Below are 20,791 nucleotides of genomic sequence, written 5' to 3' on the forward strand. Positions count from 1 at the left end.
GTCCCAACTGCTCCCGTCTGGAGCCAGTGAGACTATAGCATCCCCAACTGGGGGATGTTGTGAGGCTGAAGGTAAGTGGGGAAGGGAAAGAGGAAGGTGGAGAAGTACCTGGCTATTCAGATCTAGTCACTAAACACGGCTAAAGCCATTTGGAGCAACGTTTCAATTCTGAATGGTGGTCTTACACCAGGGCGATACTGGTAGTATCTTCCACTCTGGAACGTGCCGCAAATATACTATATATTATTTTAATTAATTAATTGTGAAATAACACAAATCAATCAAATAAAATTTATTTGCGCACGCCGGGTTCGAACCCGCGACCTTCGGAATGGCAGTCCAATGCGTTACCACTGGACTATGCCGGCCGTCAGAAGAATGCACTCTTTTCAGGGTGAAATGCCTAAAACCAAAAAAAAAGAATATTAAGTCTAGAAAATTTATATCTGAATACTCACCCAATTTCCTGGCATTGCTAGATGCATTTAGCTATAAAATATACCCATAAAAGAATATAGATGCGTCCGTACATAAAAATGTTAATGCCTAAAATCCTTGCAAAATTCAGTTTCGTTATCTAAAAGCTGTCTGATTTCTAGGCGATAAATAACATGAAACAAGCACATCTTTACGGGGTATACATGTTTATAATTTATGGTTATACTAATGCCGTTCGATTACAAAAAGAGGAAACTTAATTTTATATGAAACACATGCTTGGTGTTGGCTGAAGCAGGGTATTTTCCACTTGCTCATCAGAAATATTTTTGAAGTCATAAATTAAATTTATATACAAATTTTTCAATCACCTTCTGATTTGTAAAGTTTTGTCAAACTAATGAGATGAGTAGTATACAATGAATAAACATTAGGATGGGTCGCCAAAGCAGTTTTTATAGGTATTGTCAGGGGTCTCTGTAGTATAGGCCCAAGTATAAACAAGGTCCTAACTAAAAAACAGCGCGCAGCGTCAGGAACCCAAAAACCCTCCTGTGGGGATGTTTGTACTGATAAAAAAGTAAAGTTAAATCTTGCACTGCATAAACATAAATATATAATACAACAGAATTCTTTAGTATATGATTATGCAGTTAAATCTTGCTCTACATAAACATTTACTACAACAGACATGTGTAGTATATGTTTATGCAGTTAAATCTTGCACTGCATTAACATAAACATTTACTACAACAGACTTTTGTAATATATTTTTATGCAGTTAAATCTTGCACTACAACATTTACTACAACAGACATGTGTAGTATATGTTTATGCAGTTAAATCTTGCACTGCATTAACATAAACATTTACTAAAACAGACTTTTGTAATATATGTTTATGCAGTTAAATCTTGTACTGCATAAACATAAACATATACTGCAACAGACTTTTGTAATATACGTTTACTAGCAGTTAAAAACCCGCTCCGCGGGTTTTTGCTGCTAGGCCCTGCGGGCGGCACTTGATTGGGCTTCGCCCATTTTAAGTGATACTAACATCAATCTACATTTAATAGATAGATATTAGATCATTCACAAAGAGAGGGTGAGTATATATTGTTAAAACACGGAACAGGAGTTAATGAATAATAACATGTTCAATTTAGGCATAATAAGAATTGACAGTTATTGATATTGATTTAATTTAATTGATTTATTTTAATCTAATAAAGTTTAATGTTAGATTACATATACACCTTCCAGAGGTGACACCTCACAAAAGCGGCGGTATGCAAATTGCCCAATAAATAAATAAATATAATGTTTACATTTTATTGTGTACATATGCATTGATATACAATGGAAATAGATAAAATAATGTTATCTGATTAAACTTTATTTTATTAAAAAACAAATAACTTTGTTAACATCAATTTATTATATACCAATATTAAATACAGATTACAATTGGAAAGAAGAAGTGGAAGGAGAGGGGAGGGGTAAGAGTAGACTGGGTTTATAAGAATTAGAAATTACAATATCGTTACCCGGGAAAGACGAGTTAAGTGGAAAAATATTTAAAAGATTATTTATAAAAAAAAAACTAATAACAAAATGAAGAAATATATTCTTAGTAATAAAGATAGCGAAAATCAAACAAAAAAAATCAGGAATATATATATAACCTCAATTGGGATGATTGTAATTTCTTTTACAATGTTAGAACCAATGGAAACTTTGAAGTCAGAACTAAATAACATCTCAGGCTCTAAATGGAAATAGTGAATCTGAGTTTGCAAATCATTTTTTGAATAATGATCACACTTTTGATAAAAATTCAGGTCTTAAAATACTTCACTCAGGATATAAAGCATCGCAAATAAATAATTTTGAAATTTTAGAAATTAAAAAACATGTCAATATTAAATCAAATATATTTAATAAGCAAAAAAAATATAAACACAATTTTAAATATTTTCCCACTCAACTGGTCATTCCCGTCTATCGATATTGTAATTCTTAATTCTGATAAACTCTGCCCACTCTTACCCCTCCCCCTCCTTCCAGTTCTTCTTTCCAATTGTAATCTATATTTAATTTTTGATTTCAGTGACTCCTGATGAGGTGAATTTCGTTCATGAAACATGTAGAGGTTTTATAAAATAAAGTGATGTAAACAAAGTTATTTGTGTTTTAATAAAATAAATAATGCCATCACAAAGTGATAAGCTTCCAGAAGAAATCTTCTTATCAAACGTTTGTTAATGGTCAAGTAATTTTGCGTATTGTTAGCTGCATATTTAAATATTCGCGCCAGTCATTTAGTTCGTTCTTATACCGCCAGAGGGGCAGAGTGGTCGAATTTTGCCTGTAGACCCCCATTCGGGATTTACCCGAAACATACGATTTGAATTCGACCAATCATACGGCCTAGATCGTCCAGACGCTAGAGTAATAATACTATCAGATGCAGTTAAATCTTACACTGCTTAAATATATCCTACAACAAATTTTTGAGCCCTTTGAGATATGTCATAAATTCAGTCCTATCAGCAGATAAACTTTCATTGGAACGTTGTGTCGTAAAATGTTCACTTACTTTCCTATTAGTTTTTTCGTTTAATGAGCCTCGCCAGCTCTGGGTGTTATTAACTGTAAGGTTTGACACACCTTTCAAAATATACCACCATTGATTAAAAATAGATTCTATTTATGCATCATGAAATCAAACTACCACTAAAAGACAAAGAAAATACGAAAAACAGTTAATTCTGAAAAGGGATCAACTATTTTTTATAATGAGCTGGCGGAAATTAATTAATTTTAAAATAGATTATAAGAACCATATTAAGCAAGATAAATTGTAATATTAGGTACGTGAATGATAATAAGTACTTTTTTTAACTTGAAGGTGCAAATAACTTAAATTAAATGAATAAATTAATTAATTCAAATAATTATCATGCGTATGATTTCGACGCAGTGTTCACGCTATCCTACTTGTTACTACTCTTGTTCACATCTAATATCATACAGCCTGCTTCAAAAAGGGGTTTAGTTATCAATTCAAAAACGAAAATAATTTATAATAAAAACACATAAATTTGTTTTTGACCACGATAGTTTTATTTTCACTCTACCGGTTTCGGAAGATCCCTTCCTTCGTCAGGAGAATATTTAAAACTGATTTAAATATTCTCCTGACGAAGGAAGGGATCTTCCGAAACCGGTAGAGTGAAAATAAAACTATCGTGGTCAAAAACAAATTTATGTGTTTTTATTATAAATTATGATGAGCCACAAAGTTAGGGTTGCCATCCGTCCCGATATATCGGGACTGTCACCTTAATTGAGCTATCTGTCCCGACGTCCCGACAAAAGCCTTAAATGTCCAGATTGAAATTATGCAATGCAAATTTTAATTTTCTGTGCGTCCCATAGCCCAGAGACTGTGGAGACGATTTTACAGTGCCAAGTCTATTATAACATGACTTGTACAGAGTTCTACAATTATGTTAAAAGGTACCCAGAATTGTTGAGAAAAGCGAAATCTTCTGAAAAGTATGACCAGCCAAGTACTTCTGCTAGTACCAATTAAAGTAACCTATAAAACAAACATATTTACTTACTTATTATAAAATAAAGAAATTGTTTGAGTATTACAAAATTTTTATTTGTTCCATCCTGAAACGTCCCGACGAGACCCTGGCCGAATATGGCAACCCTACACAGAGTGAATGCTTTTTACAATTACGGAAAATAATTTATTTCCGCTACTTTTAATTCGTTTTCATTCATCAATACGAGGGAAGCGAGATCATCAATCGTAATTTTGTATCGACGAGGCTGTCTCATTCTTCTCGGCACCCTTCGGTTCAGAGAGTTGACATCCCTGAGATGAGATATTGACTTAGCCCGTCTGGGGTTATAGACTATCCTCAGACGTCCCTCAAACGACCCACCTAAACAACCCACACCTAGAATCACACCCACTGTTTATTAGCTCACATCACTGGCATTATATCCGGGCTCATGAGCCATACTTTTCCAAATTAAATTTACAGAATGTAAATACAAATTATCGGAGATATTATTTATCGGCATAAACTTAAAACTCATAAAGTGTTGAAATAAAATATCAGTCTTTACATTTATGTCTACTTATTTACCTGCGTTGTTTATGTATGCAGGTAGGTACCGGAATCAATTATCCGATAGGTAACTTGTTAAAAGTATTTCAAGTTCGTCATACTTTTATAACAAATGGGCGTTCTTAAAATTTCAAATAAATTTTAAATTGTTACTCACGTCCACTCTAATTGTTTACGTTTTTGGTTAATGGATGATAATACATAGGTACGAAAATCTTGTTCAATAATGAAATATCACTATTTATTCACATTATTGTGTGGGAAAAAAATGTACCACGTATTTTTTTTATGAAATCCAAAATTGTATTTAAATAGGCTGTGGTATTTTGCTAATCTGGCCAGATAAAATATAGCGGCTGCTTTAATTTGAAGAAGATGCTCAATTTCAACATTTCGTTCAATATTGAATGTCAACTTCCAGCCTTGATAATTCTTTTATGTAAAGAGATTATAGTGAACACATCGATGATTTATACAGGTGACATAATAACTTTGATCTAGCATCTTTGCGATTTCGCTCAGTTTAATAAAATATGGGAGTGTCAGAATTTCAATTTTTACATTGAAGCAGAAAAGATCACATAATTTGTATAAATTATATGGTAAAGCTTATCTGGATGACGGTTGACCTTTCTGAGATTGGTTCATGTACACTTGATCTGATCTTAGGAAAAAAAGTTGCATCTAGTTCCAATCTAAAGGCTATAATATTTTTTACTATCTTCCAATGAATGAATTATCATTGCAGAGTATTTAGAATGCAGTGTAACATTGAATGCATTATATCTTCCTAATTTAAGAAATAAATCCAAGGAATAAGATAATGGCAGGTATTCTTTTTAAACGTTGTTCAATGTGAATCATTACTATTTTTGTTGTGAGTTTTGATTCACATAAAAATTCATCGTATCTGTAAAACAATGGATTATTAATGAAGTATGCCGTTCCTCCTTCTCAAAAATTTCATGTCATGATATAGGTATCTACGAATCTCTTGAACCGTAACTTATTTTAAACATTGTTTATTTACTAAGAGGTTCTTCCAATACGTAGATATGTGTCTTGAAATACATTTATGAACAATCAAAGATGCAAAACGAACTTAATCAAATGTATATTTTGCCCTACCCACGTCGTTGCATTAATAAAACGTTAAAAGAATTCTTCATTAAGTACTTAATTTTTATTCACATTTTGTACATTTTTGAATAAATATTCCTAATACACATTGGAACGAGGATGACTACATGATTACACACGAGATGCAAGATTTATGGCCCACGAATGCTTTAAAATGGATTGAATAGCGAAACATTTTTGAAGGAATATTTTTATCCTTTGTGTTGGTACAGCGATTTATTTACATTTTGATCTTTGACTCTTCAAAATCCACCGTGAAAAAATATAGATTTCGCCCACTTACGCAATTAAATAAGTTTTTTATGGACTTTTGGTTTAGTTAACTCTAACGTACTGGGAAAACTATTAAAAAAATATTTTTTATTGATATCGGTATGCCGATATTAAAAATTGACTTGCAGTATAATGGAAGTGGTAAGAAGCATCTTCTACGAAAGACAAAGTTCCTTAATGTTAACGCATAGAAGGTATGGTTAACATAATATAGTTACTTGAGGTAGCATTTTGTAAGACCAAAAAAAAATCACTTATTCTGTAGAATCTTTAGACGGTGGGTCTAATAAAATCACCTACCTAAAAAATCGAGAAACTCAAACAAGGCTTTAAAAATAATGTCTTATAATTTTGATTTATTTCCACAATAGTGGGCATGACCTGTGATGTAGGATTCGATTTTTCTTCCGTTAATATTATTAATTGTTAAAAAAATTGCAATTAATTAAAATGCCCCATAAAACCCAATTAGCATTCTTCTCAGAGAAAAAATGTACCGTGCTATCAATCTATGACATATTTCCAAAAAAGTAGTTTTAATTATATTATAACCAGTTTATTTTGCAACACAATTTCATAAATTTATAGATGCATTATCTCTATGCCACTTAACTTAACTACGTAATTAAAAAGATCTGAACAAAGTGACATTTTCTCATTTCTCTTTGGTGGGTACCTAAAAACTAAAAGCAGTGATTTTCAAAATATTTTTCGAAATATAGTACAATTAGTATGTTATTTATCTAATTAGGTATTAGTTAGACGAGACATAACATTGCATATTGTACAGTCTACAAATTACTTAATATTATTTGGATAAATAAACAATACAAAGAACAAAAAAACGAACGGACAATAAAAATGGTGTTAAAAAATTAGATCCTTAATTTAGTATAACAAAGGAAAGACATAGGTTTTATGATAATGATTTAACAAATCGTTTTAATCACGAACCTGCGACCACTCCTAAAAAGAAATCAAACTATTAAAACTAACATTATTGCTCATTAAAAATTTGCCAATGATATGCCTTAATTAATTGGTTTGATGGATGTTAGCTAGTTTGCATAGACGACCTTTAGGAATTCGATGGTAGAAGTGAGAATTCGAGTAAGAATGTGCCAAATCTAATTAATAAAAATATATTCCTCTCATCTTTCGTGCTTGATGACATCATACCTGGTTGTTAGTTGTAATCTGATACATAAAAAAATGTTTTAATGAGTTTTTTAACAGAAAAATAAATTAGAATATTGCAAAAGACAAATTGTTTTATCATGCCTGAGTTGATAGAATTTTGGGTGAATTCATTTAAATTTTTATCAAATATTTACAAATTCTCCGTGATCAGTTTCAGCTATCTGAATTAAGAACTTCATGTTATATTAATTTGTCTTGCATAATGAAGTTCAGTTTAATATTTGCATAAATAAACAGTGCAATCTTGGACATATCGTTCCATGGACACAACTATACAGATAATTCTTACTTTTAATGTCAAATATTCCTAAAAGCTTCACAGCTATTTTAGTCTTTACAGCTTATAAGCTGAAAAAAGTGTGTATACACACAAGTGTAGAAAATAATCTGGACTATTACAAATAATATAGTATTCTTAAATCCTACAAAACCTAATTTATTTCCGTTCGAATGCTAAGACTTTTGGATTAAAAATTGGTACCTTTTATAATTTTATATTTTATATAACTAGTTTTATATTTTGATGATTTATGTAATAATGTCCACCCCAATGAGTTCATAGAAGACTATAATATGAAGGGTTTTCTTCCAATTTATTTATACTTTTCTAAAATTTATGATAATTTTTTCCATGGTTATATATGGAAATGATCAAATTATACGAAGGTGGCGGCCGAATAAAACGTGAAAAAAACATACAACAATGGTGATATATTTCAGACGCCATCTTTAACATTTAACCCAACATTACGAAAAGTGCTACTGACAAGGTTTGGTTCTACAGAATTAAAACACTGATTTATTATCCTGATTTTCGCCGATGTAAACCAATTAGTATTCAATGTCAATTTGTCAAGTACTTTATTACTGTTATTACAGTAGGTCATATATCACTGGACAGTAATTTGATACGATTATAAAAAACCTAACAAACCTTCAAGTGAGCCTACACAGAAAACGCTAATTTGACCATTCAGTAAGATCGTATCGTACGAAAATTTAATACATTAGAAAAATAACGTCTCTAATATCCCTTTACAATATAAGGTTACGTCAGGATCTTTCTTTTATTGAAAATGTATTGTAATTATTTTAACTAGCAGTTAAAAACCCGCTCCGCGGGTTTTTGCTGCTAGGCCCTGCGGGCGGCACTTGCTTAGGCTGCGCCCAGTTTAAGTGATATTAACAACAGTTACATTTAATAGATAGATATTAGGTCATTCACAGAGAGAGGGTGAGTATATATTGTTAAAACACGGAACAGGAAGGAGTTAATGAATAATAACATGCTCAATTTAGGCATAATAAGAATGACAGTTGTTTGAATAAATGAAATTTTACGTATTTGTGATGGATTATTTCAAATGAAACACTATTATTGACTACATGTCTACAACTGATATTAACTGTTATGGTACCTAATATAATTTGCTCATAGGAGACTTGCAGTGCTTAAATATGTGTTACAACCGTCAATGTCTATAAGTTGAATCAATATCGTATAGTTTGTCACAACAATTAAAGATAGTTACAACAAAGTTGACTGAAATAATACATTATTACATATTGATTAATTGTACCCGTGTTTATGGATAAAAGGAGGGTAATTGTGCAATGTGATTAGCAGTCGGTTTAATTAAAAGGTGTGAATTTTACTCCAACTGGTGGTAATTCTTTTCCTAAAACTGTTACTGTATCTAATAAAATTTAAAGTTAGATTATATATACACCTTCATCAGGAGAGTAAAAATCTATATATAAAGGTAGATTATTACAATATAGCGCCCCTGAGGTGATATCTCACAAAAGCGGCGCCATGCAAATTGTCCAATTAATAAATAAATATAATGTTTACATTTTATTATGTACGTATGCATTGATATACAATGGAAATAGATAAAATAATGTTATCCGATTAAACTTTATTTTATTAAAAAACAAATAACTTTTTTAACTTCACTTTATTATATACAACCAATACATGTTTCATGAACGAAGTATACACCGAAGTCAAAAATTAAATATAGATTACAATTGGAAAAAAGAAGTGGAAGGAGGGGGGAGGGGTAAGAGTAGGCTGGGTTTATAAGAATTAGGAATTACAATATGAAAGACCAGTTAAGTGGGAAAATATTTAAAAGAGAGTTTATAAAAAAAAATTCTTGTTAATTACATCTACTTTTATAAACATGTTCTCTTATTTCTAAAATTTCGAAATTATTTATTTGTGATGCTTTATATCCTGTGTGAAGTATTTTAAGACCTGAAATTTTTTTTTGCATATAACCATAAAACAATATATTCATAAGACAAATAACATTTAATAACGGTTATTCTAATAAATTGATAGTTGAAATACTAAATAAAATAATTAAACATATTATCTTCAAACGGTATTTTTACCCTAGTTCTTAAGATATAAATAAACAATGGCGTAGAATTCTGTTTGTGGATAACGACACTTCTAAAATTATATATGTATATAAACATTCCTGGTACTATTCAACCGGCGTTTTACACTAATAACAGAATGAATAAATATATTCTTAATAATATAGATTGCGAAAATCAAACAAAAAAATCAGGAGTTTATAAACTCAATTGGGCTGGATTGTAATTTATTTTACAAAGGTAGAACCAATAGAAACTTTGAAGTCAGAACTAAAAAACATCTCAGGGTTCTAAATGGAAATAGTGAATATGAGTTTGCAAATCATCTTTTGAATCACACTTTCGATAAAAATTCAGGTCTTTAAATACTTCACTCAGGATTAAAGCATCGCAAATAAATAATTTAGAAATTTTAGAAATTAGAAAACATGTCAATATAAAATCAGATGTAATTAATAAGCAAAAAAAAATTATAAATAATAATGAAAAATGCCATTGCAAAGTAGAACTAAACTTCCAGAAGAAATCTTATTATTAAACACTTGATGTTCAAGTAATTTTGCATATTTAAATATACGCGCCAGTCATTTGATTCGTTTCTTCACCGCCAGAGGGGCGCTCTGTCGGCCACCTAGCCGCGATGCGTATTCGGGTATCGGCCATATTGAATTAACGCTTGCTTTTTTCGTCAAACGTCAAACGTAATCACGTAATTGTGGATAATTTTCACTGTAATGTAATTAATCCAATGGATTATGAACTTTCTAAGACATATTTTCTTCGATATTATCCAAAAATTGTATAAGCAGAAACGATATTTTCAAGAAATATCGTATTACATGTGGCGATTCTATTTCAGTATGAAATGGTGTCTTAATCTTTAAAGTCTTATTTAAACACAATTTGAATTTGACCAATCACAGGGCCTACACCGTCCAGACGCTGGAGTAATAATATTATCAGATTATTGAAAATGTTATTCTTACCAAATTTGATTCATAATCAAGTAGTAGTATCCAATATACTCAATCGCCAAATCGCAATATTTTACTTGGCCATATTAAATTTGTTATAAGATTAAGAGTTAACGGTAAATTTTATAGCAACAATGTTCAGGTGTCAATTAGAAGACCTAAGAAAAGACATTCTTTATTAACGCAAATCTAATTTTAAGATATTGATGCAAATGCCTCAAATTAAAACTACAGTTTTCGCAAAACCCTTATTTGGTGAACTTGAAATAAACTGATAAAAATTTGTTGGACATAAAATAAATAACTACGTTGTTTTGGTGACAACCTTTTAGCCCCTAAATAAATTTTCTTTTATTTGTTTTCATCTATGCGCTAGGTATCAAATATACATGTCCTAACAAGTGGAATCAAATTTTAAAATATCTCCCAGTCAAGGGAAGGCAAAAATTTATATTATATTCAGTATTGTGTTACCTTTTTTTCAATCATATCGAAGAAGAAAAACACAAATATCATCTCCGTACAACTCTAAAAATACTACGTGAGTTTTAAATTTTGCCACAAATGAAAACATACCAGGAGTTCTGATATTATTTTCAACAATTTTGAACTTAAACCTCTTTCTATAAACCTACAACAATATATAGCAGAGCTTACTCAAAGACAAAGCCTATCCGAGTTAAACAAGTACTAAAAAATGTAAATACCCGGAGGCGTTTGAGTCTGTTCGGCAGCTGCCAACCGGATACTTTTCAAGATTCAGTGGTTTTTGGCGTTCAGTATAAATAGTGGAGGGCGAATCTCTAAGCTTCATAACGATTTAGATTTTCATTTCAACGCAACGGTTCCAAAGTTTAAGTGAAAATGAAATTCTTGGTGAGTTCTCGATAGCTCTAAAAATCAACTCATACAGCAACAAGCTAAAAATATATAATTCTAATCTCCACGAGCTTTTTTGATTATCAAAATGTGGTTTATTTGTTATGTGCAACAGAGTCATTAATATAAAAAATACATTATTTTTGAGTGAATTAAAATATCCACAAAATTGCAATAAATACACAGATAAGACCTTTGCTAGTATTTGAATAGTTTTAATGTTTACTTATCATCCGGTTATTTGGTAACAATATTTAAAGAAAAACAAGCTGTTTTTTTTCTTGAAAATGTTGTTTACTTACAATTTTTTCATTCATAAAATAATTTTCAATTTATAAGAAACAGTAAAGTTTATTTGTAAACAAGTTCTGTTGTTTAATAAGTAGTACGCATGACAGCTATTTCGCCTTCTGAAGGCAAAACAGCTTTCCCGCGTAATAATACCTACACAGCAAAAAATGTTTATAAATAAACTGTTTTCTTATAATTTGAATATGTTAAATAAAAACTTCAAATTAAAATGGAGTTAGGCAAAATTATCTTGATAACAATGAATAAAACAAAAGTTTTTTTTATTAGGTACCTTCTTTCAATAACAAAACAAAAATACTTGGCTTAAATTTATGGTATTTTAGAGAAGTGGTTAGAAAACAGTAAAGTTAAATAAATTTCCATACTTTTGATATCCGATATTTTTTTAATCACCGGATTTTTTTTTCATATTTTTACTTCTTGTGTTCGACAAGATTGAAGATAACTCTTGCTGAAGTAAGGTTACTTTATTCAGATTTTGTTCATTCAATCGATAGTGTTTAAAAAAATAATCTTTTTGGAAGAAATGGGTGAATAATTCGATCCCCTGTCAAATTGTCAACTAAGCAAAGCCGCAACCTTCTACAAACCTGCATTTAAGAACATCAATGATTGTATTTCTTCCCATAGGTGTTTTTCGCAGCCCTGGTGGCAGTGTGCGTAGGCCAGAACTTCAACAGGAACGCCTATAACAACTACCCCGAGAACAACCAACAGCGCTACTACAAGCAGGGACTTGAGAGGAATGCCAATATCATCAAGAGCAACTTCGACCTCTCCCCCGATGGCACTTACCAATACGAGTAAGTTACCTTTTACCAGTGATTTGTGATTTAACTGCCAACTTCACTTGACTTACCGAGTTAGGTAGATATTGATTTACCCATAAATTGTCTAAACAATAAATTCTTGAATCACACCTTTTTCATAAGACAATTACATCTTGCAATTGATTTTATCATTCGTGGATCGTTGGTTTAATATCTCAAGTTCACCTTGATTCTAGAATGGCCAAAAGAAACTTATCAATTGAAACGAAACTAGCATTAACACCTTTATTGAATTTTAGTTCCAGGTTATTACCGTTTCGGTTAATTTGAAAACAAAACACTTCATATCATTGAAGAAAAAGATAATACTAACAAATCTTAATGAAACATGAAATAGAACAAGACGTAGAAAAAAACATAACGGTCTCAAATAGGAATCGTACCCATGATATACGTCTTACCGGGACAACATCTTAACCAACTCGGCCATTGGGACCTATTTCTTTTTACGGCATTTAGATTAATTAGCATTATTTTCTTCGTCAATGAAAATATATTACATTGATAGAATCAAGATAGACCTTCAAAAGTTATTAAAAAAATGTATATTACTAAAATGTGATACACGTGACCGCGGTCATGTATTGGAATCGAATTTGTATATACCTACTTTCCATACTATTATTAAGCTCAATGAACAATCTATGATGAACTTTTTTATCCTTTCTAAAAGTAGGTAGTATATTTCACATCCTTCTAGTTTCTATTTTTATAGTTACGATGTAGTTATTTTCACTAAAAAATTTAAAACTAAATCAAGAATTATGGTACGTATTAACATAAAGATGTGGTTAACAATGACATTTCCTTTGTCTAAAAACGTTGATGACTCGTTCAATATTTTAATGACCTATTCGCATAAATCACATAAATTTCTCTAATATAGATTTGAACATATCGACTTTGTGACACATGCTAATATTGTCCTCGTTAAGAGATAATATGATACTATTTGCAACTTGCTAGAAAATAAGATTTATTGTTTGCAAATGTCAAAGATACTAGCCAAAATGCGTATTGAATCATCGCATGCATAATGTAATTTTGTGTTATTATAACTAATGCAGATAGTCTGATGTATGTGAAAACAAGCATGTTATTCTGTTAATTATAATCAATAATAAATCTTCATTGTGGCTTCCGCAAATCCGGGATGTAAAAACAATACGTCTAGCCGCTTTTACAGGCAATTAGCTGCCGTACATGTCCATGTCTACAAATGTTTGAATTGATCTTTCGTTATTTTTAGTTGTAACATGTACCATGTATGCAATATAAACTAGTAGTTATATTAACAGTAGATCTCGCGTCCAAAAGAATATGTTTCTAATTTAATCATGTACAAAATAAAACCAAAATTTCTACTTAAATCATAATATTTGTAAGTGGGTACTTAAATACATACCTATTTAATTATATTCCAATTTTATTTCAAATAAAGAACTACAAAATTTGTCCAAAGAAATCTAATTTTAACGACACTTATTTTTTCATTCTTTCTTCGGGCAGGTAGGTACCATAATATTGAAAACATGCGGATAAGAAATTCCAAATAAAAACGACTTTTTCTCTTTCAAATTTATTTGTTTTAAAAAAATAATGATATCATTTTACACATACATACATCATCTTCGCCTTGTCCTATTCGAGGACCCACCGAATCGACGCAACGCCTCTAGGTGTCCCAGTCCTATGTCACTTCGAAGTCTGGAGTTGTTTTTGTTAACTATCTGGGGCGGCCCACTTCACGTCTTCCCCCACTAGAATAGCACTCCAGAACTGTAATTTTAAATGGAACTCGATCTTCAGGAATTCTATTAAATGAACAAGCCAAGAGGTTTGATGGTTAAATAACCTTATATATCAATTTATTTGTGAATAATGATACTAATGTTTGTAACCTGTTGCCGTTCATTCTTATTTTTTCCGTTGTTATGTATTTACTTTATTTTTATGAATTCTATTGACAACTTTAACATCAATTGTAAAGAATCATCATCAAGATTATCTTTCGTAAATTTTGCTAAGCAAACGAGTAGACAGATTATCAATTCACTATCATATACGATAAATTGAGGTGACTTAGTTTGCTCACCCAAATTATTACGTACACGGAGAAAACTTACTGATATAAAATACTGTTAATTTATAAAAACTCTGGTAAAATTATCCGTTTTCCTGATGAAAACGGGACTGAAGGTCTATAACGAATGCATTCACAAATTTCATAACAAACTATCACTAAAGCACGAATATGTTATGAGGAAGTCAGAACACGAGTTTTGAAAAATAATAATATTTTCGTATCTCGTCCATTATATTTAATTGGACAAGGTAACCTGCGAAACACGTGTTCAGATATATTCTGAATGACTAATATTTTTTTTGTAAATTATCATGCAGTCACATTATTAAGGACTGGTTGTGAATTTGGACAATTCATCAAATATCAATGTTAATTTTCGGTTTCTGTGAAAGTCCTATTCCAGTTCTGTTATCACATCATTTTAGGCTAATTGCTTGACAGAACTGAAAGAATAACAGAACTCGAAAAAATCTTTCAGAGAACTTAAAACAAAACAGTACTCATTTTTCACCCGTGTACATTCGACATTCATGGCGGCTCGTGACTTTTGGGTGTACTAGAGTGCTAATATTATAAAAAATGGCATTTCTGATGTTGTTATAGCTGAAAACGATTTTTATTTTTTTTTTAGAAAATCGATTTTTTCTATGAAGATTTTCAGGAAATTTCAGTATAGCCGTGCGCCGCACGGAATTCCTGAAAATCTTCATACAAAAAATCAATTTTTCAAAAAAAAATAAAAAATCATTTTCAGCTACAACAACATCAATTAAGCCATTTTTTGTAATATTAACACTCTAGTAACCCAAAAGTCACGAGCCGCCACTGCCTACAACCTGAATTTCTGACACCGTGCATCATTAATAGTGCTACTTATTTCACGGTAAACAAGATTACAATATCAACGACTTCCTGATGTCAACGTATATTTATTTATTTGTGCAGCTACCAGACTGACAACGGAATCGCCGCCGAGCAGAGCGGATACCCTCGCCCCATCGGAGGCAATGAGATCGCTGAGACCGTCCAGGGAAGGTTCTCCTGGACTTCACCCGAGGGACAGGTTGTGTCCATTGGATACGTCGCCGATGAGAACGGATACCGCCCAGTGGTAAGATCGCTGCAACATGTCATTTTATACGATTATAATGGTGTGAATCTCCATACCAGCCTTCATTAACATACCTTATTTTAATATTACTGTCGTAATCGTGTTAATTAAGATTATGGTAATGTACAAAGACCTTTCTTCTCTATCAAGGATTTTTCCAGTGACGTTGCACTTTGGGTAAAATCATGCTCTCGATCGATTTCGTATAACTAATTAATTGACAGCAGTATAATATATTTTATTAAACTCATCCATTTTTAAATACATCTATTTGAATATCTCTTTAATTTTCTGCAATGACTGAAAACAAAATATCGATCGATCTCGGCAGATGAACTCTTTGTCGATGACAATACATTCTGTCAATCGCGTAGACACACGCAGACATGCACGCATTTCTCTGAAATCAGATGATATTACAGCAGTTAATAAAAATAAAAATATCAATCCTACCCGATCGGCATTTGGCGAGGTTGTCAGGGTTGTCTACTCCAGTTTCTGAATAGGATGGTTCAATTCTCAGTCAAACCAAAGAAAAAAACTGAAAAGACATTTGAAAATAGATATTATTATATGTAGTAAAAAACATTATTTTCTACGGGTTGATTTATTTATAACATTCTTAAAGTCATCATAGTAAAGACCATCAAAAGGATTACCAAAGAGCAAGTTAAACACAAATATATATAAGGGTCTTACGGGAAATTTACCTGCAACCTCAATTTAATAAACAGTGTAGAAATGTTAACCATTCCGTCACGTTTTTGTTTTATCTTACTGTCGCTTAGATTGCGTTATATCTTCCTCGCGCAGTTTCTGAAATAGATTCAAGCACTGCCAAAAAAATTTCGAATAGTCATAACACTCATAACCCTGTTATATTATATCTATATAATAAGAATCCCATCGTGGTTCATCCCGAACTAGCAATCAATCCATAAACACTGCAATCTGTAAAATGTGCCTAAATTATCCGAAATACGAAACACTGTCATTATGCTTAATAGCTATCATCGATCCTTGTTATGTTTTTTTCCGCTTCGGATTTGCTCAACACAAGTACCTACAATAATAACAGTCGCAATAAAAAACCAGTACAATAGAAATGACTAATAATTCCCACGTCAAATTGGCAGAGTAACATTGCATTTTTTTAATGCCTTTATTACACTTTTTGTAGAGTCAGATAATATACATATTTACATACTATATTTACATTCATATTCATAAATTATTGGAATTATTGCTTTTGGAATCATTAATTTACTTTAAAAAAATGCGAATGGGTTCATGGACATGACTTTTAAGATTAGAAAAAAAAAATCAAATACGTGTGTGCTGAGGTGACATGATAAACTCAAATTTCCATCAAAATAATTGTTTTCCGTAAAATATAATCATGAAATAATAGGTAAATAAGAGCAAAAAAAAGTTTTCAAGTTGACTTATCTTCATCTGTATTATTTGTTCTTAAAAAAGTAATTTGAACGCCCGCTGACAGTAAAAACTAGCGAAAAAAAATATATATTGTGCATTCGGCAAAATACAGAAATATTTTTGATAAATATTTTCACAATCTTAGGTGTCCTTTTGCAACAATTTGCAATCGGGTGATATTTTGAATCCAAACAAATTGGTACGCTATATAATGGTACGTCGTGGTTCTGTCACAAGATGCATTTAAACAAGTTTAGCACAAACCATTAGTTGAACGACAATCTGTATTATCTCCATTATTTTTTTATTTTTAAATTTGTGATTGTTTTTTCAGGGTGACGCCATCCCCACCCCTCCTCCAGTGCCACTGGCAATCCTGAGGTCCATTGAATACAACAGGCTGAAGGCTGCACAGCCCCAGAGGAAGTTCTTCTAAATCGTCTTCAAGTTCTGACCTCCGGGCACTCCCAGTTCATTACACATCAATATTATACATCCTGAACATATAATATAATTGTATCATTATCTTTTGAATTAAATCTAGAATCAACAAAATCTTGGTGTATTATTTTCGTTTTTTTGATGAATGCATAATGAAGATATTTCAATTTAGTGCCTGTGTGGTCCGAAACATAGAGTTCTCGATCATAATCCTCTGCTAGCTAAGTCCCCAATCATTGCACAAGCAACTTTTCTCCCTTACAGTAATGGTAGTAGGAGGAATTTGGATATTGTCGGGTTATTCGAAACCCGAGAATGTTTGCAGCAATTGCAGCAGTTGCGGGCTTTACGGTATATGGAGGTGCGCACATAAGAACGCGTCGAATTTATTCATTTATTTGGAAAAACAGTCAATACGGTGACCGGATAAATCATCAAAATGATAATTCATAAAATTTTTAAAAAGTTATATAAAGTCATGGAAAGTGATAAAACAAAAACTTTTTTAACTGGGTTAAGTAGGTTAGGTTAGGTTAGGTTAAAAAAATCGTTTTAAATGACTTTATATCACTTTTTAAATGTGTGATGAATAATCACTGTGTTGAGTTATCATGGAACCGTAAATACATTTACAAGTGGGACAAAAAAAGGTTTAAATGTAGGTTTACAATGTTAAGTCTTGAATAATAATATTTCACGTTTAAATACGTTGTAGGACATGTGGAAACCATCCACATTTCCTGCAAGGCAGTTATCAGCTATTAACCTAGTGATTCTTCCCAAGGCCATCACCATTGGTAAGTTGGTTCTGCATCTAGGAAGAATCAACAGCCTATGTTGGTGGCCTCGCGCAAAATTATCCGGGACATAGAATCTTATTAGTCAGAGTGTCTGGTATTGAGACTAAACCGTTTAGAAGCTTATACGCCATCAGGAGTAATAAAACATCCCTTCTGGAATTAAGGTTGCATATACCTAGCATTCCCGAAATAAATGCTGTTGGAAACAGCCATGGATAAAAACCAAACTCTCTCATTAGAGGTATCGTAAAAAAATATGTTGTATCTTCTCAACAATTAGTACATAGATAGTGTCCTCTGGCCCCCATACCTGAGAACCACTCTCGATAATGCTACGCACTAAGCTAAAGTAAAGCAGCCTTATAACTGCTAGGTTGGTCAAGTCAAAATTGAAATTATATGAAACTGTCATGGCAACTTAAGTCTCTCGGGCGGACTTTATTGGTATTTTTTAACTCAAGAAACAATACCATAAAATTCATAGCTTTTGATGGATTTGATATATTTTTTACGTTTGCGTGCATTGTCCCATAAAAGAGTGAGACAGATTTTTGTATATTAACTCCACACAGGAGGCCCTGAGAACATTGATTTCACCCCTTCTTTGATCCTTTCGGTTCCGGTGCATAGTCGGGAAACACATATTACGCTCCCAACATATTATGTACACGGTTGAAATTTAATACATGAGAACGAGTCGTTTCTACGACTAGAAAGAGAGTAGACTAGAGTTCAACAACTGTAAAACGATTTTCCGGCCTGTATTTATATTGTATATCCTCTATCTCCAGCGACCGCGGAAGTGGGGGGCAGAGGGGGCCAAATGCCCCCCTAAAATCAAATTAGGGGGGGCCGCGCCCCCCCCCCAATTTTACTACCTGGGTAAAGAAGGATTATCTGTGCTGGTAAAGATTATCTGTTCAGGAGACCCTTGTGGTAATGCTAGACGACGACAAGTCATGTAATATTAGTGATGAGCGCAAGGCGACACTTGGCGGCTATCCAGGGAAATGGGCGAATTTACCACCCTGCTTGTGAGCCGGCGGAGCAGCTGGCCCAGAGAGGCCTTGCAGAGTGTTGATTATACTGCTACCGGGGCGCAAAATCTGCGCGGTCATTGCGTAATGTGTACAACTCGATGGGTGAACACGATTTCAATCGCATATGGACAGATACGGAAAAGGCTAATATGGAACTCACTAAACAACTCAACGACTACAACTCGACAACTCAACGATAGCATATCACATTCCAAACTAATAGAAAAACTAAAGCAAATTGGAATAGATGGAATAGCGCTATCATGGTTCCAAAGTTATTTAAATGAGAGACTCCAATACGTTAAAATAAATAATACCTTAAGTGAACCTGAAACCACCTCTTTTGGCATTCCGCAAGGAACTGTCATCGGTCCAATCCTTTTTACTATTTATGTAAATAATATGTTCACACTCCCAATAGTTGGAGATATCATATCGTATGCAGACGACACTGTACTGATAACAAAGGGAAAAACATGGGAGGAAACAACGAGGATAGCAAATTCCAACATAAACACTCTAAAAATATGGTTTGACCAAAATTGCCTGTCACTAAACACTGAGAAAACATATTTTATCCCATTCTCATTGAAAGAAAAAAACGTCGAAAATAATGTTCTAATTAAAATCCACTCTGCAGAGTGTGAAAATAAAAAAGAATGTAATCATGTGAAATGTTCACCCATAACGGGAAAAAATAGGATTAAGTATCTGGGTGTTATAGTTGACAGTCAATTAAAATGGAGCGAGCAAATTAAAAATACTATAATTAGAGTAAGAAAACTAATATATATATTTATTAGATTAAGAACAATCCTATCATCCAGTATGATTAAAAATATATTTTTCTCTTGCACAATCCATATTACAATATGGTATAATCGGTTGGGGAGGGACTTTCAAAACTAACCTTTCACCTGTAGAAAAGGTTCAGAGGTTAATTTTGAAAGTCATCCTAAGAAAACCATCGATATTTCCAACCACGCAGCTGTTTGACTCGTTTAGGGTTCTTAGCTTAAACAAATTTTTTAAAAAGAATGCACTGTTACAAATTCATAAAGACCATTTCAATTCAACAATTTCTACAAAAATAAGTAACCGATCTAGATCACGTGGTAACTTATAAATTCCTAAATGTAAAACTAGTGCTGGTCAACATCATTATACTTATCAAGGTATAAAATTGTTTAATGCCCTTCCGGATAAAATTAAAACTGAAAAAAATTACAAAACTTTCAAATCACAAATCAAAAAACTTTTATATAAACCCAACGGTAATCACAAGT

General features: G+C 32.1%; 1 protein-coding gene across 1 annotated transcript; it reads left to right on the forward strand.

Annotated features, from left to right (window-relative positions):
• The first annotated feature begins 11,317 nt into the window (after positions 1-11,317).
• Positions 11,318-17,779, forward strand: LOC149426766 (endocuticle structural glycoprotein SgAbd-2-like). The gene is made up of 4 exons (XM_089633127.1): positions 11,318-11,445; positions 12,391-12,563; positions 15,622-15,787; positions 17,559-17,779. The coding sequence occupies exons 1-4, from the start codon at positions 11,434-11,436 to the stop codon at positions 17,658-17,660; spliced, it is 453 nt and encodes a 150-aa protein (XP_089489253.1). The 5' UTR covers positions 11,318-11,433; the 3' UTR covers positions 17,661-17,779.
• The last annotated feature ends 3,012 nt before the right edge of the window (positions 17,780-20,791 follow it).

Source organism: Hesperophylax consimilis, chromosome 1 (assembly GCF_061612785.1).
Source record: "Hesperophylax consimilis isolate HC1 chromosome 1, BYU_Hcon_1.0, whole genome shotgun sequence".
NCBI classification, from domain to species: Eukaryota; Metazoa; Arthropoda; class Insecta; order Trichoptera; family Limnephilidae; genus Hesperophylax; species Hesperophylax consimilis.

Excerpts from the sequence above, each read along its gene's own strand:
- LOC149426766 (XM_089633127.1), top strand. Across the intron at positions 12,564-15,621 it reads GATGGCACTTACCAATACGA|CTACCAGACTGACAACGGAA; the intron begins GTAAGTTACCTT and ends TTATTTGTGCAG. Across the intron at positions 15,788-17,558 it reads AGAACGGATACCGCCCAGTG|GGTGACGCCATCCCCACCCC; the intron begins GTAAGATCGCTG and ends TTGTTTTTTCAG.